The sequence below is a fragment of the Leptodactylus fuscus genome, chromosome 2 (assembly GCF_031893055.1).
Source record: "Leptodactylus fuscus isolate aLepFus1 chromosome 2, aLepFus1.hap2, whole genome shotgun sequence".
NCBI lineage: Eukaryota > Metazoa > Chordata > Amphibia > Anura > Leptodactylidae > Leptodactylus > Leptodactylus fuscus.
Genome location: NC_134266.1, coordinates 131,211,259 through 131,225,946, shown reverse-complemented (window position 1 = coordinate 131,225,946; position 14,688 = coordinate 131,211,259). Strand labels below are relative to the sequence as shown.

Below are 14,688 nucleotides of genomic sequence, written 5' to 3'. Positions count from 1 at the left end.
GTAACACCCAGAATTATTACATGGGGCTATTGATGGCTATATGTAGAGAATCTTTAAGAATTCAAATATAAAGTCACGACCTCTCTGCTCAATGCAGTTTTCTTTGTCCAGGACCCTAATGCCCTGTTCACATCAGCGTTTGGATTCCGTCCGGGGAACTCAGCATGGGGACCATCCCAATCAGAATACCAAACACAATTGCAAGCGCTGTAAAAGCGCACGGATCCCATAGACTATAATGGGATCCGTGTGCTTACCGGCAGATGTCCGCAGGAATCGTGCGGACAGGAAAATAGTTCACAATCTACTTTCCTGTTCTGGGACAACACGGTGGTTCAGTGGTTAGCAATGCAGCCTTGCAGCTCTGGAGTCCTGGGTTCGAATCCCGCCAGGAACAACATCTGCAAGGAGTTTGTATGTTCTGCCCGTGTTTGCGCAGATTTCCTCCCATTCTACAAAGACATACTGATAGAGAAAAAAAAGTACATTGTGATCCCTATGCGGGGCTCACAATCTACATTAAAAGAAAAACAAAACTACTTTCCTGTCCGCATGATTCGTGCGGGCAGCGTGCGGCAAGCACATGGACTCCATTATAGTCTATGGGGTCTGTGTGCTTTTACAGCGTTTGTATTCCATTCGGGGGGGGGGGGGGGGTCCCCATGCTGACCTCCCTGACGGAATACAAAAGCAGATGTGAACAGGGCATAAACGCTGCTCCACTAGAACAGCATAACACCATAGTCATCTTCACTGAAGTCCTAAATAAAGAACCTAAAGTGGATGCCAAACAATCAGATACCAGCAGCCACTTCTAATAAATAAAGTACCATAGGTGCAATTCTTGACTTTAGACTGTGTATAGTGGAGCACTGCTATTTACATAAAAAAAACCTAACCCTTCATCTAATCCTAGTCAACAGCTTTAATTCCATTAGGACCCTGAAACAATAATTTAAGCCAAGCGCCATTTACTTCAGTTTTAAAATTCTGGATGTTGTGTCAGAAATTTCCTCTGATGGATATCTCTAAGTGTCAATCATTGCATTTTGTTGCTTGTTAATTAAGGACATTGGTGAAGATCTGGCTGAAGAAGAAAGTCTACATAGGAAACCTCTGCAGACTTTCTAAGAAAAACTGTGATGCGTCATTGTTGGCTTTCATTGGGCTTGTGTAGATTGTGCCAAGTGTTTCACATGAAGTTCTTTGGAAAGTATTTATATGATAGAATAAAGGTGCGGTGTGTTTTGACAATGAAAGAATAGTTCAAGCCACAGGCAATCCTTCTGGCAATCTTTGTCCTTTACCTGAAAAAATGTCAGTAATGGTTAAACTTAACTAACCTACCCACTTATATGTCTCTATATAGAACAGCACAATATGTCCTCTAAAAAAATAATATGTCGGAACACATTTACTAAAATTGAAGTTTTTTTTACATTAAAATCATTAATGGGAGTAGTTGGAGGAATTTGCGCTAAATTTATTAGACATCACATGCCTACTATTCTAGTCAGTCTACATGAAATCTAGAAAACCTCGCTTTAAACATTTCCTTCATAATACATTGTAATGTATCATGATATGTTGTCTACATGTCCTCTGGTTGACAACCACATTACAAAAATGTATCCTAGTGTATAAGTGTGTGTGATGTAGAGAAAAATATACTGGGAGCCTCATTTGGAACAGGAACTGATAAACATGGTGGCAATCTCTGTAAAGTGCTGAATATATGTGGCATTATGTAGTATATAAATATGGCTTCTTTACCACTGCACAGTTGGTTTAGGTGTCCCCAGCACCGTGCAGACCAGTGTGACAGACATTCTTTCCCATACACAATGTGCCCTGAGAGGTATCCAGAACATAGGTGCACGTCTTGAACAGAGCTCTCTGAATTCTTTATTCTGTCTGGATTTTTCTTTAGCCTGCATGCAATAAACAATTATAATGTATCAATTATTTAATAGATATTACAATAAATAATAATTAGAGATGAGCGAACAGTAAAATATTCAATATTCATTTCGAATAGCCCCTCAATATTCTACTATTCGAACGAATATCAAACCCCATTATAGTCTATGGGGAAAAAATGCTCATTTCAGGGGATCCCACTCTTCGACTCAGTCACCAAGTCCACTATGACACCCCAGGAAATTATGCCAACATCCTGGAATGCAACTGGGACAGCAGGGAAAGCATGCCTGGGGGCATCTAACAAGCCCAAGTCACTGTATTACGTCAGGATCCCTGTCAGCTTGCGATATGCGGGAGCTGACTTTTTCTAATAGGAATGCATTGACCAGTGTTGATTGGCCGAATGCCATACAGAGTATAGCATTCGGCCAATCAACGCTGGTTCTGCCGGAGGCTCCTCTTTGAGGAGGCGGAGTCTAAGATCGGACCAGAATGGAGACTGCTGTGGACCAATCTTAGACTCCGCCTCCTCTGGCAGAACCAGCGTTGATTGGCAGAATGCTGTACTCTGTATGGCATTCGGCCAATCAACGCTGGTCAATGCATTCCTATGCCGAGATGTAGCAGTGCTGGCCGTGCGCTCAGCTCGTCTACACCAGAGATGCAGCCGAGCTGAGCGCACAGCCAGCACTGCTACACCGGAGATGTGAACCCTGCTGCACACTCATCTCTGCTGCATCAGAGATGTAGCTGAGCTGAGTGTGTGATGAACCCTGCTGCACACTCAGCTCTGCTGCATGAGAGATGTGCTGAACCCTGCTGCACACTCAGCTCTGCTGCATCAGAGAGAGATAAAAAGAGAGATAAAAAGAAACCTAAGAGATGCAATTAAACTCAATATCGAATGATCGATATACGAAAAGGATAGAAGTGACTAGGAGAGATAATATGATATATTTTGTTAAATTGTGATATATATAATTGCACATATTGATGCGGTAATCACAACTTCATGGTTCTTTTGCCCCTTTTTTTTTTTTGCATATTTTTTATATTGATTTTTTTTTATCGGCGCTCCAGGGAGCTCTACGTAAGAAGAACAGTCAATAAACAAGCAAATATGATGCAATAAACTTGAGCATACCATGTGACAGACTAGTAGAAAATAAGAGATAGTCTTGCCCACATTGCCTTTTCATCTACAACTACACCAGCATATGACAGTGATAGAAGGCTTTGTATGGAGCTTATGGACTGTTTTATCAGGGATGTGTTTGCTATCTGCTTTAAGGAAAACCCATTTCCCATTGAGGTTGCATACAAGACTACAGGCAAGAACAGTTACTTATTACATGGCAGGAGCTCCTAGATAAGAGGGGATAATGTTTATGAATAGTATAGACTTGTATTTTACACCCTTCACGACCACTTGTTGCTGCAGTCATTCCCTTCCTTGAAGAATAATACAATAGGCAAATATCATTTTGGACAACAGGTCTTACCTTTTCATGCAAGGCTCTACGGTCTGCTCTAACACGCAATGATCTGCAAGCTTGAAGTACCTTGATTTCTAACTTCTCCATATTGTTTCTGAAACCAACATTCTTCTGTCCTCTTGTAACCAACCACAAGTCTGTGGAATCCCATTTTATTCTCCTATCCCTGTAGAAGCATTTAATAGTGAGTAGTTTTTTTTAAGTTTTCCTGAAGAGAACTTTGGTTTTCCAAAAATAGGTGGGGACTGCATAATTACAGTGCTCATTGCCTTCTTTTGTAATCATTCTTATCTCAGCAATCCTGGGTATACCAAGGGGGGGCTTCTACTACCAAAGGACTATGTGCATAGGGTAGTCTGAGAAGTTGGGGACCATTGTAGGTGAATTCAGAGGGGATTAGAAATCTGTAGATTCACTGAAGAAGGACTAGAATGAAGGGCGCAAGTACTAAGTCAATCTACTGGGTGATTTCTGATGCCCTATCTGAGACTATGATATGAGAGTATGATAGAGGAACAGAAGAGAATCGCAAGAATGTTGTGATTTATATAGGTGTATATAATCTGGTGCCATATTTCTGAGTAAATCCTAACTCCTCTTCAGATCATCAGGACTCCAACTGTCTCTCTTAGGAGTTCTGCAAAGATTTACTCTGCTTTTTAAGCAGAAATCCTGCTCCAAACCATATAAACCTATATATACTTATATATCACACAGCTCAGATTTTGTCTTTCACATGCTGCTTTCAGATAGGGTAGCAGAAATTGAGAGTCAAATGCAAATCTGGTTTGTCGGATGTTAACAATATTTCCAAATATAACAAGAAAGTCTACAAAGGTAGCACAGCAAAGTCAATCGGGCTACTCATGGTACTCTTTATAAACTGTAAATATCCACCACTATTATCAGTAAGGATATGATGCCTGGTTTCTCTAATCTATACAGTGATTTTTTTCCTGTCTAGTTGATGCCACTGCAGAGACCACAAAAGGAAAGCTACATTAACTGCAAGAGTTATTTCACTAGAAACGGCACATTAACCTAAGGACCTCCACAAGCCATTACTGTGTAAATGCATGCACAGTGCTTAGTGATTCCTAAAAAATGGCCTATTAAATATGCAAAGTGTTCTTTTTTTCACCACTTTTTATAGACACTGCTTACAGGGCTCATATACACTGGAACTAGGGGGTACCTAAGGTTCTGTATCACTGCCAAATAGTGCCTTTTTGAGGCAATTCTTCAAGGAGAAAATACATCTATAATATGGCACACCACAATATTGTCCTCACAAATTCATATGAATCTATGAAAAAAATCTGTGTGTCTCTGTATATGATGCACAGTATGGCCCCATTAAAAGCTATAATCAAATATTCTTAATATAGCAAGGGGCCAAATACAGATCTGTCCAAATAGTCAACTGTATAATGGTTTAATTGGTTTAATGTTTTGGACTATTCCTTTAAGAAAAACTTGGATGATAAGTTATATTTGATGATCTACATAACAAATGGAACCAATTTATTCTGGCATGTGACAAAAACAAAAATGGAGGCTATACTTACAATGTTGATCTCAAGGTCTGTTCTGCTCTGACTATTGAAAGATCAATGGAAGAAATGGGTATGTCAGCAAGTTCTTCCTCACTAAAAAAAAATACAAAATAGGAGCAATTTTTCAAATACCGTTCTCATAGTTAACCAAATATATATATATATATATATAACATCATGCCCGACTTTCCCAGAAGTCTTTACTGCATAATGCGGGGTTATAACCAAATCAATTTCTCAGTTACGGACGGCACTGTTTCTGTCTGGTTGGACTTCATCAGCGCAGCCTAGAGAGAACTGAGATTATGAGAGACCAGATTATGGGGATAACGCCCATCCTTAGGGAGAGACCATCTCAGCCTCTCACTTCTACCAAATCAGTTCTCTCTAGGCTGCGCTGATGAAGTCCAACCAGACAGAAACGGTGCCGTCCGTATCTGAGAAATTGATTTGGTTATAACCCCGCATTATGCAGTAAAGACTTCTGGGAAAGTTGAGCATGATATTCAGGGTGCTTCCCATAGAGAGCAGCATAACAGAAGCACTGTCTCCCTGTTTACATCTTGGGAGACAGATTTGCATATTCTTCCCATGTTCCCTTGTAGTGGAGCAACTATGGATGTATAAGTCTCCACACACCTGAAAAGGTGGTCTCTCCCTAAGGATGGACGTTATCCCCATAATCTAATTTATTTTATGTTTTTTTTGTGTGTTTGGGGTTTTCTAATAACAAAAAGACCCCTTCATCAGATCAAAGACATATAAGCATAATAAATGCTGGATAAAATAACCAAATAACCATCCCAATTAATGGTGGGGGAATATTAGGCTTAGTTCACACGTGAATACCGTGGCGTAATTTGATCCGGAAAAAAAACGCTTCCTAATTAGGAAGTGGTTTTTGGACCTTGAGGCATTTTTTGGAGCTGTTTTTGGTAAAAACCGCTTCAGAAAACGCCAAGCGGTTTTCTCCTCCCGGACAGTGAATGGACCTTAAAAACTATGTCAAAGTTTTTGTTCACGGTTTTTGCCGAAAACCATGACGCAGTTTTTTGGCAAAAAACCACGACACAGTTTCCGCCTCCCATTCACTTCTATTCACTTCCTGAGGCGGAATCTACCTCAAGGTCATGTCGCTTCTTTTTTCCGCTAGCAAAAAACCGCTAGCGTTCCTTTTTCCATAGGCCACAATTGTGAGGGGGTGGATTATAACGTGGATTCCGTGCCATAATCCGCCTCCTCTGTGCCCGAGTGAATGGGCCCTTATTGGTTAAGTCATCAGGTCAAAGGTTATAGACTTTATAAATTAGCACATGTTCTTGCTTAACTAGTAAAACATTCATGCAAAATACATGCATGTCAAGAAATTCATACATAATAAATACCATTTAAAAAAATTATATATAACTATGCGCCCAATAAAAATGAATTTCCATTTCATGTTAATACTAAATAGGGGAAAAAATATATACCGTATATACTTGAGTATAAACCAAATTTTTAAGCACAGTTTTTGTGCTGAAAAAGCCCCCCTCGGCTTATACTTGAGTCAAGTAAAAAAATAAAAAAATTTTTTTCGGGTGGTCTATGACCAGCCACAATAGTAATGTATAGAATCTCCCATAAAATAGTGAAAAAAAAAAAGAAGCTTTAAAAAATATAATAAAAAAATAAAATAAATAAAAGTTCTAAATCCCTCCTTTCCCTAGAATACATATAAAGGTAGGAAATTACTGTGAAACACATACACATGAGGTATCCCTGTGTCTGAAAGTGCCTGGTCTACTGAATATAGGGTATCTGCAGTGCTCCTGTTCCATCGGGAAGGGGTTAATAGGAGCACTGTAGATCCCCTATATTCAGCCAGGCTGAATTCCAAGTGGGGGGGAGAGAAAAAACCCAGTCAGGGAAGGGGCAGATAGACAACCAAAACACCCCCTCCCTCCCAGCAACTACTGCACCCAAAAACCATTTTCATTTTTGAAATTTTCCAGTAGCTGCTGCATTCCCCCCCCCCCCAGACTTATACTCGAGTAAATAAGTTTTCCCAGTTTTTTGTGGTAAAATTAGGGGGGTCGGCTTATACTCAGGTCAGCTTATACTCGAGTATATACGATATATATACACTACTGATGAGAAAATGATAACGAAGTTTTGAACTTTTGACTTTCAGGCCCCATATCTCTCCTTACACTACAGCTTGGAACATGTTCCTATCATCATTTTATAGACAATCATCTTGGCTATGTCATACATAAATGTGACCTGCAGCTATTTAGCATATGATTAGTTATGCAGATTCTTGTCATATAACTGCATTGTTCCTAAAAATCTATATTTTAATTTTTATTATTTTGTCAATCCACCTTTGGCTTTCAACACTGCCTGAATCCTTCTGGGCATGCTTTCGATGAGATTCAAGCATGTCTCGACAGAAATTTGATCCAAGGTCTCTTCTACATGTTCCCAATGTTGGTGCATACTGGTCGACTCACTTGGGTACAAATACAACGTTGTGTCTTAGCCTAAGACATTTTCCTTTAAGTACTAATAAATCTATTTTAATGAGGACAGTTTTTCCATGCCAAAGAGGATTAAAGCCTATGTAATTCTAGCACCGTATGCAAACATGTTGAAATGCTTGGCATTACATCTACATTCTTGAGCAACACATGGAGGGTGAGAAGTGTGACAGATGCCGATTAAAACTAACATTTTGTGTGATAGCATTGATCTTACAGATACAGGAAATAAAACTTGGAAGATGTTTGGTAGATCTGAACATACATACAGAATAAAACAATCATACAAGACATCATCAACAAAAAAGAGGTTCTCCAAGACTAGTAAAAAGAATTACAAAAATTGGTTTGAGCACTTCTTTTAGAAAAAGTACTATTCCTGACTATGGGTTTTGTCCGGTACTGAAGTTCAGCAATTCTATTATAGTGCGCTGGGCTGTAATTCTAGAAACATTCTATAAACTGACATACAGTGCCTTGCAAAAGTATTCATACTTTGAACTTTTGTTGCCTTATAACCACAAACTTCAATGTGTTTTAATGAGATTTTAAGTGATAGGCCAACACAAAGTAGCAGATAATTGTGAAGAGGGATGAAAATGATATATGGCTTTGAAAATTTTAATATGGCTTTTGCTGTAATTCCAGCTGCAAGTATTTTGAGGTATGTCTCTACCAGCTTTGCTCATCTAGAGACTGAGATTTTTGCCCATTCTTCTTTGCCAAATAACTCAAACTCAGCCATATTGGATGGAGAGTGTCTGTGAACAGAAAATTTCATGTCTTGCCTCAGATGCTCAATGAGATTTAGGGCTGGACTTTGGGCCATTCTAACACATGAATATTCTTTGATCTAAACCATTCTACTATAGCCCTGGCTGTATGCAGTGGCGTAACTACCACCATAGCAGCAGAGGCAGCTGCCACAGGGCCCGGGACATTAGGGGCCCGGTGATAGCTACCCCGCTCTTATCACAGACAAACTGTTGTATCTGCGATAAGAGCAGGGGAAAGCTTGTAGGACCTTGTGTGATGTCAGCCGTCACATGACTAGGTGGGCGTGTCTTTATAGCCCGTGTAGTCAGTACTGGAAGAGCTGAAGAGAGAGAGACATGCTGCTAGGTAATGAAGGGGAGGGATTAATGTGCGATGCAGAATGGAGAATGTGTGTGTGTGTGTGTGAGTATGTATGTATGTGTGGTGTGGAGGAGGGGGAGGTCAGTGTCCTGATATCTGTGTATTCGGAGGAGGGGGAGGTCAGTGTCCTGATATCTGTGTATTAGGAGGAGGGGGAGGTCAATGTCAGTAGATGGATCAGTAATCTACACATTGTTTGTATTCAGACTTGCCTGCAATTGCTGTGTCATGTGACATCAGTGCGTTATTAAAGATGGCCAACACCACCAAAGACTGCAGCGGAGCCGGAGACAGGTAAGTAACTTTTTTTTATGTCTGTATTTCCCCTCGGTCTCCGATTATTATACTCTGTGGTCTGAAAATACCCCAGAGTATAATAATTGTTCATGGGTGTTCATTATGGGGCCTAATCCCGTGTGCAGGGGCCACAATGGGGTGTAATACTGGGTGCAGGGGCCACTGAGGGACATAATAGAGCACGCAGGAATGCGGCGTGGGGGGGGGGGCGTTTGGTCGGTCAAGGTCTTCGGTGTCGGTCAGGAAGTGGGAGCCCCATGTCAAAAGTTCACCACGGGGCCCCGCCATTCCTAGTTACGCCACTGGCTGTGTGTTTAGGATTATTGTCTTGCTGGGTGGCGAATCTCCTTCCCAAGTCTTTTGCAGCATCCAACAGGTTTTCTTCCAGGATTGCCTTGTATTTAGCTCCATCGATCTTCCCATCAACTCTGACCAGCTTCCCTGTCCCTGTTGAAGAAAAACATCCCCACAGAATGATGCTGCCACCACCATGTTTTATAGTGGTTTAGGCCAAATGGTTTAGGTTTAGGCCAAAAAATTCAACTTTGGTTTCATCTGACCAGAACACCTTCTCCACATGTTTGCTGTGTCCACTATATCGCTTGTGGCAAACTGTAAACATCACTTCTTAAGTCTTTCTTTCAACAATGGTTCTCTACTTGCCACTTTTCCATAAAGGCCAGCTTTGTGGAGTGCACGAATTATAGTTGTCCTGTGAACAGATTCTCACACCTGATCTTTGGACTTCTGCAGGTCCTCCAGAGTGATCATGGGCCTCTTGCCTGCTTCTCTGACCAGTGCTCTCCTTGGGATGCTCAAAGCTTTGAATAGGCTTTTATAACTTAACCCTATTTTAAACTTATCCACAATTTTATCTCTGACCTGTCTGGTGAGTTCCTTGGTTTTCACGATGCTGTTTGTTCACTAGTGTTCTCTAAAAAACCATTGAGGCCTTCATAGAACAGATGCATTTATACTGACACTAACTTACACACATCTGCACTATACTAATTAAGTGACTTCTGAAGACAATTGTGTGCACTGGATTTTATTCAGGGGCATCGGAATACATGGGGTTGAACACTTTTGCACTTGATATTTTTCATATTTTTATTTGATTAACATTTTGAACTATGAATCATTTTCGTTGCAGTTCACAAATACCTGCTACTTTGTTTTGGTCTATCATTTAAAATCTCAATAAAATACATTTAAGTTTGCAGTTGTTAGGTGAGAAAATTTGAAAAAGTTAAAGGGGTATGATTACTTTTGCAAGCCACTACACTACTGTTTTAGGCCTAAGGCCCCACACTTTGGAAATGCAGAGGAAAAAAACACTGCGTTTTAAATCGTATAGCCGTCAAAACCATGTACACAAACCCCCCCAAAAATCTGAGAATGTGTCCAGCCATAAACCAGGGGAAAATGTCCCAGTTATGTATTAGATGTAGACGTCACCATTTAAATGAAGGGGTGCAGCTCCAGGGAACAGTCCCAAAAAATAGTAAATAAAAAAAAATTAGATACCACTATGTAGTTATGGAAAGGAAGGTGAGGGCACTATCTTATGTAGATGGCTATGACAGTGTGAATAATAATAGAAACACCAAAGTAATTAACAGATACAGATATTTCCATGTGCTGACTCAGTTTTACATTCAAACCAGTCTAAGGACCATATTGAAGTGACTCACAGCCTCATCTGGAAAACAGACTTGTACTACAAGCCCTTAAGATCAATAGGGACCCACTGTCACTTTATCTTTATGAACTTTAAAGGGATTATTTGGTTTGGAAAAACCTTTTCCAATACCATGTTAGGAAATTCAGAGTTAATAAAGTAATAGTAATAATGGAGTGTCCTGTTAAAGTCCTTATTTATTAGCGAGAGGGAAAAGTGGCTATATAGAGCACATCCCTGTATTCTACTCTACTCTACCTATATCATATTTACTTAAATTGAAAATACATAATGCTTCATGTTTCCTGTAGTGATATTATGGGAAAACTGAATACTTGTTACCAGATTATTCTACTACAAACAGTCAATAAACAGAATTACAGGTTTCTAGGTACAATCTGTTTTATTTACAGCTTCACATTCCTTAAGAATCCCACAATCATACAGTCATGGCCAAAAGTTTTGAGAATGACACAAATCTTATATTTTCACATGATCTGCTGCCCTCTGGTTTTTATCTGTGTTTGTCAGATGTTTTTATCACATACAGAAATATAATTGCAATCATATTATGAGTAACAAAAGCTTATATTGACAGTTAGAATGAGTTAATGCAGCAAGTCAATATTTGCAGTGTTGACCCTTCTTTAGGACCTCTGCAATTCTCCCTGGCATGCTCTCAATCAACTTCTGGACCAAATTCTGACTGATAGCAGTCCATTCTTGCACAATCAATGCTTGCATTTTGTCAGAATTTGTAGGTTTTTGTTTGTCCACCCGTCTCTTGATGATTGACCACAAGTTCTCAATGGGATTAAGATCTGGGGAGTTTCCAGGCCATGGACCCAGAATCTCTATGTTTTGTGCCCTGAGCCATTTAGTTATCACCTTCGCTTTATGGCAAGGTGCTCCATCATGCTGGAAAAGGCATTGTTGATCGCCAAACTGCTCTTGAACGGTTGGGAGAAGTTGATCTTGGAGGACATTCTGCTACCAATCTTTATTCATGGTTGTGTTTTTAGGCAAGACTGTGAGAGAGTCCATTCCCTTGGCTTAGAAGCAACCCCACACATGAATGGTTTCAGGATGCTTTACAGTTGGCATGAGACAAGACTGGTGGTAGCGCTCACCTCGTCTTCTCCGAATAAACTGTTTTCCAGATGTCCCAAACAGTCAAAAAGGGGATTCATCAGAGAAAATGAATTTACCACAGTCCTCAGCAGTCCACTCCCTGTACCTTTTGCAGAATATCAGTCTGTCCCTGATGTTTTTTCTGGAGAGAAGTGGCTTCTTTGCTGCCCTCCTTGAGACCAGGCCTTGCTCCAAGAGTCTCCGCCTCACAGTGCGTGCAGATGCACTCACACCTGCCTGCTGCCATTCCTGAGCAAGCTCTGCACTGCTGGTAGCCCGATCCTGCAGCTGAAACACTTTTAAGAGACAGTCCTGGCGCTTGCTGGTCTTTCTTGGGCACCATGGAGCCTTTTTGCCAACAATGGAACTTCTCTCCTTGAAGTTCTTGATGATGCGATAGATTGTTGACTGAGGTGCAATCTTTCTAGCTGCGATACTCTTCCCTGTTAGGCCATTTTTGTGCAGTGCAATGATGACTGCACGTGTTTCTTTAGAGATAACCATGGATAACAGAAGAGAAACAATGATGCCAAGCACCAGCCTCCTTTTAAAGTGTCCAGTGGTGTCATTCTTACTTAATCATGACAGATTGATCTCCAGCCCTGTCCTCATCAACACCCACACCTGTGTTAATGGAGCAATCACTGAAACGATGTTAGCTGGTGTTCTTAAGGCAGGGCTACAATGATGTTGAAATGTATTTTGGGGGATAAAGTTCATTTTCTAGGCAAATATTGACTTTGCAAGTAATTGCTGTTAAGCTGATCACTCTTTATAACATTCTGGAGTATATGCAAATTGCCATTAGAAAAACTGAAGCAGTAGACTTTGTAAAAATTAATATTTGTGTCATTCTCAAAACTTTTGGCCATGACTGTATACTTGAGCAAGCTGAGATCAGGTTCACTCCACCGCCCTACTGCCATAGAGTTACAAAGGACTCTGACCCCTTACTCATGTATAGATTGTAAAGCTGGAAATAAAACGGATTGTATTATACAAGTGCTTAGGCATGCTTCGCAACTATTACATGTTGGCTCCTGTGAGGCCCAGTACGTGAAATGCGCCATGAATATTTTCAAGCAACTATGCCCCTATTAGTAAAGTGCTGCTCCCTTGGTCATCACACACCACCATTTTGTTATGTGTGATGACCTTTTTTTGTGACATGAACGCAAAATGTGCTGGTCATTTCCTTCTTTCGTGACTGATAAAAAGTGTACATCACAAATAATGGGGTCGAGAGCCCAGATCATGTGTAAGTGTTCCACTCTCTTCTACAGCTAAAAGATATCCCTTTTTCTGGGAGTCTTAAAATCCAGACCAATCAGATACTGGCACAGATTTGTGGTATAACTCATACCAATTTTTTGCTGTGACTTATAGAAAAATTGTCAGGCCTAAATATTCCCACCGTGGCCTGCCATAGTTTCTGACCACTTTCATAAAAAGTAGGGCGCAAGTTCAACAACATAGCGCATCTTTGGCATGAAGAAAGGGTCCTACACTAAAGATGTGCCACATCTATACCAGAAAACTTCGCTCTACTCCAGGACTTGACTAATAAAACTGCATAAAAAAACAAGTGGCTCACGCTTAATGATAAATTTGTTGCATCTTTAGACTGCTCACGCCTTGAAATAAACAATCCATAAACAATTTTTCAGTCTTTTGGTCATCATGACCACCCACTACATGTCTGTTTTCACTCTTAGAGTAATTCAGCCTTGCCATTGTGAGAAGTATCTGGTGCACATGGTTTATAATAGACTGACCTAGATCGGAATTTCTTCTTGCTAGTCGCTGTTTCCATTTCAAATTTGCGTTTGTTTTGCTCAGACTCCTCTTCTTCCCTGTAGGCATATCTAACGCTCTTTTCCATCCTAGAAGCAGATTGTTGAGTATCGCTAGAAAATAAAAAGGATTTCACTGTAAGGAGATGGTGAGGCCAACCAAAACTAGGTAGACTTCACTGAAAGGACAAGTATAGGCCTAAAATAAAGCTTTTAATTAGACGAAGTGCTAAATAAAAAGTGCTGACTTAAAAAAACAATGGGATTGGTCCAGATCAGTCAACATGGACTAAACGAACAGATAATGGAAGAACGACCAAAGAAGCAAGGCACTGTGTTCACTTCGAAATCCTTATTACACACAATACTTTATTCCATAACACACCAAAACACATAACACATAGAGTATTGCGTGTGATAAGGAGTTCGGAGAGAGCGCAGTATCTTGCTTTTTTGGTGGTTCTTCCATTTACTTCTTATCCCTACTGGGTTGTATGAGGCCCCTACTGCTGTTTATACACTTGATCTAATGTGACCTGATACCTCAGCAATAAAAGGGGGGTTATAAAGTGGTTATTGGACGCTTGCTCGGTGCCCTCTATATATCCAGTTTCCTGTAAACCCACAGACAAACTGTCTAAGGGCAACAAATGTCTCTGACCCATAACACCATCCAGCAAGAGTCATTAGACTACTATATTCAGGGCAATACATATTTAATCCCAGAAATATTATGATTCAGCTTGTTCCCTGCTAGGAGAAAAAGGATGCTACAGCCGAATGTCCCATCCACTGTCATCCAATACAGTATAGTAATCGTGATCGAACTAGCGGAAATTGAATGAAAGCATACAATGAAGTAGGTAAGTATAGAACAAGCATATATAAATAATGAGAGACCATGTGTATGATAAGGTACCATCGAGTCATTTCTGAGCTCTAGGGGTATGCACTACTTGGTACATAATTCTATGTTCTCCAATTAATGGCTTTCATTCTACAAAACAAGTCTTTGCATTTGAGGATTTAGTCTTCCACCAGCAACAAAGTACAGCAATGGGGAGTCCAGCTGCCCCAACTTCTGCAAACCTGTACTTCGGTTGGCGGGAGGCCCAGGTGGTCTTCGGATAGGATTCTGCTAGGTGGACACCG

At 40.4% G+C, this 14,688-nt stretch overlaps 1 protein-coding gene across 2 annotated transcripts in view; it reads right to left on the bottom strand.

Annotated features, from left to right (window-relative positions):
* MYOM3 (myomesin 3) overlaps positions 1 to 13,642 on the bottom strand; it is a 92,819-nt gene extending 79,177 nt beyond the window's left edge. For both annotated transcript variants that reach the window (XM_075264608.1, XM_075264609.1), the window contains exons 1-4: positions 13,519 to 13,642; positions 4,988 to 5,068; positions 3,426 to 3,585; positions 1,774 to 1,931 (exon numbers count right to left, since the gene is read on the bottom strand). In XM_075264608.1, the coding sequence (XP_075120709.1) occupies positions 1,774 to 1,931; positions 3,426 to 3,585; positions 4,988 to 5,068; positions 13,519 to 13,625 (506 nt within the window). In that variant the 5' untranslated portion in view covers positions 13,626 to 13,642. The remainder of the gene's footprint in view (positions 1 to 1,773; positions 1,932 to 3,425; positions 3,586 to 4,987; positions 5,069 to 13,518) is intronic.
* Between the last annotated feature and the right edge of the window lie 1,046 nt (positions 13,643 to 14,688).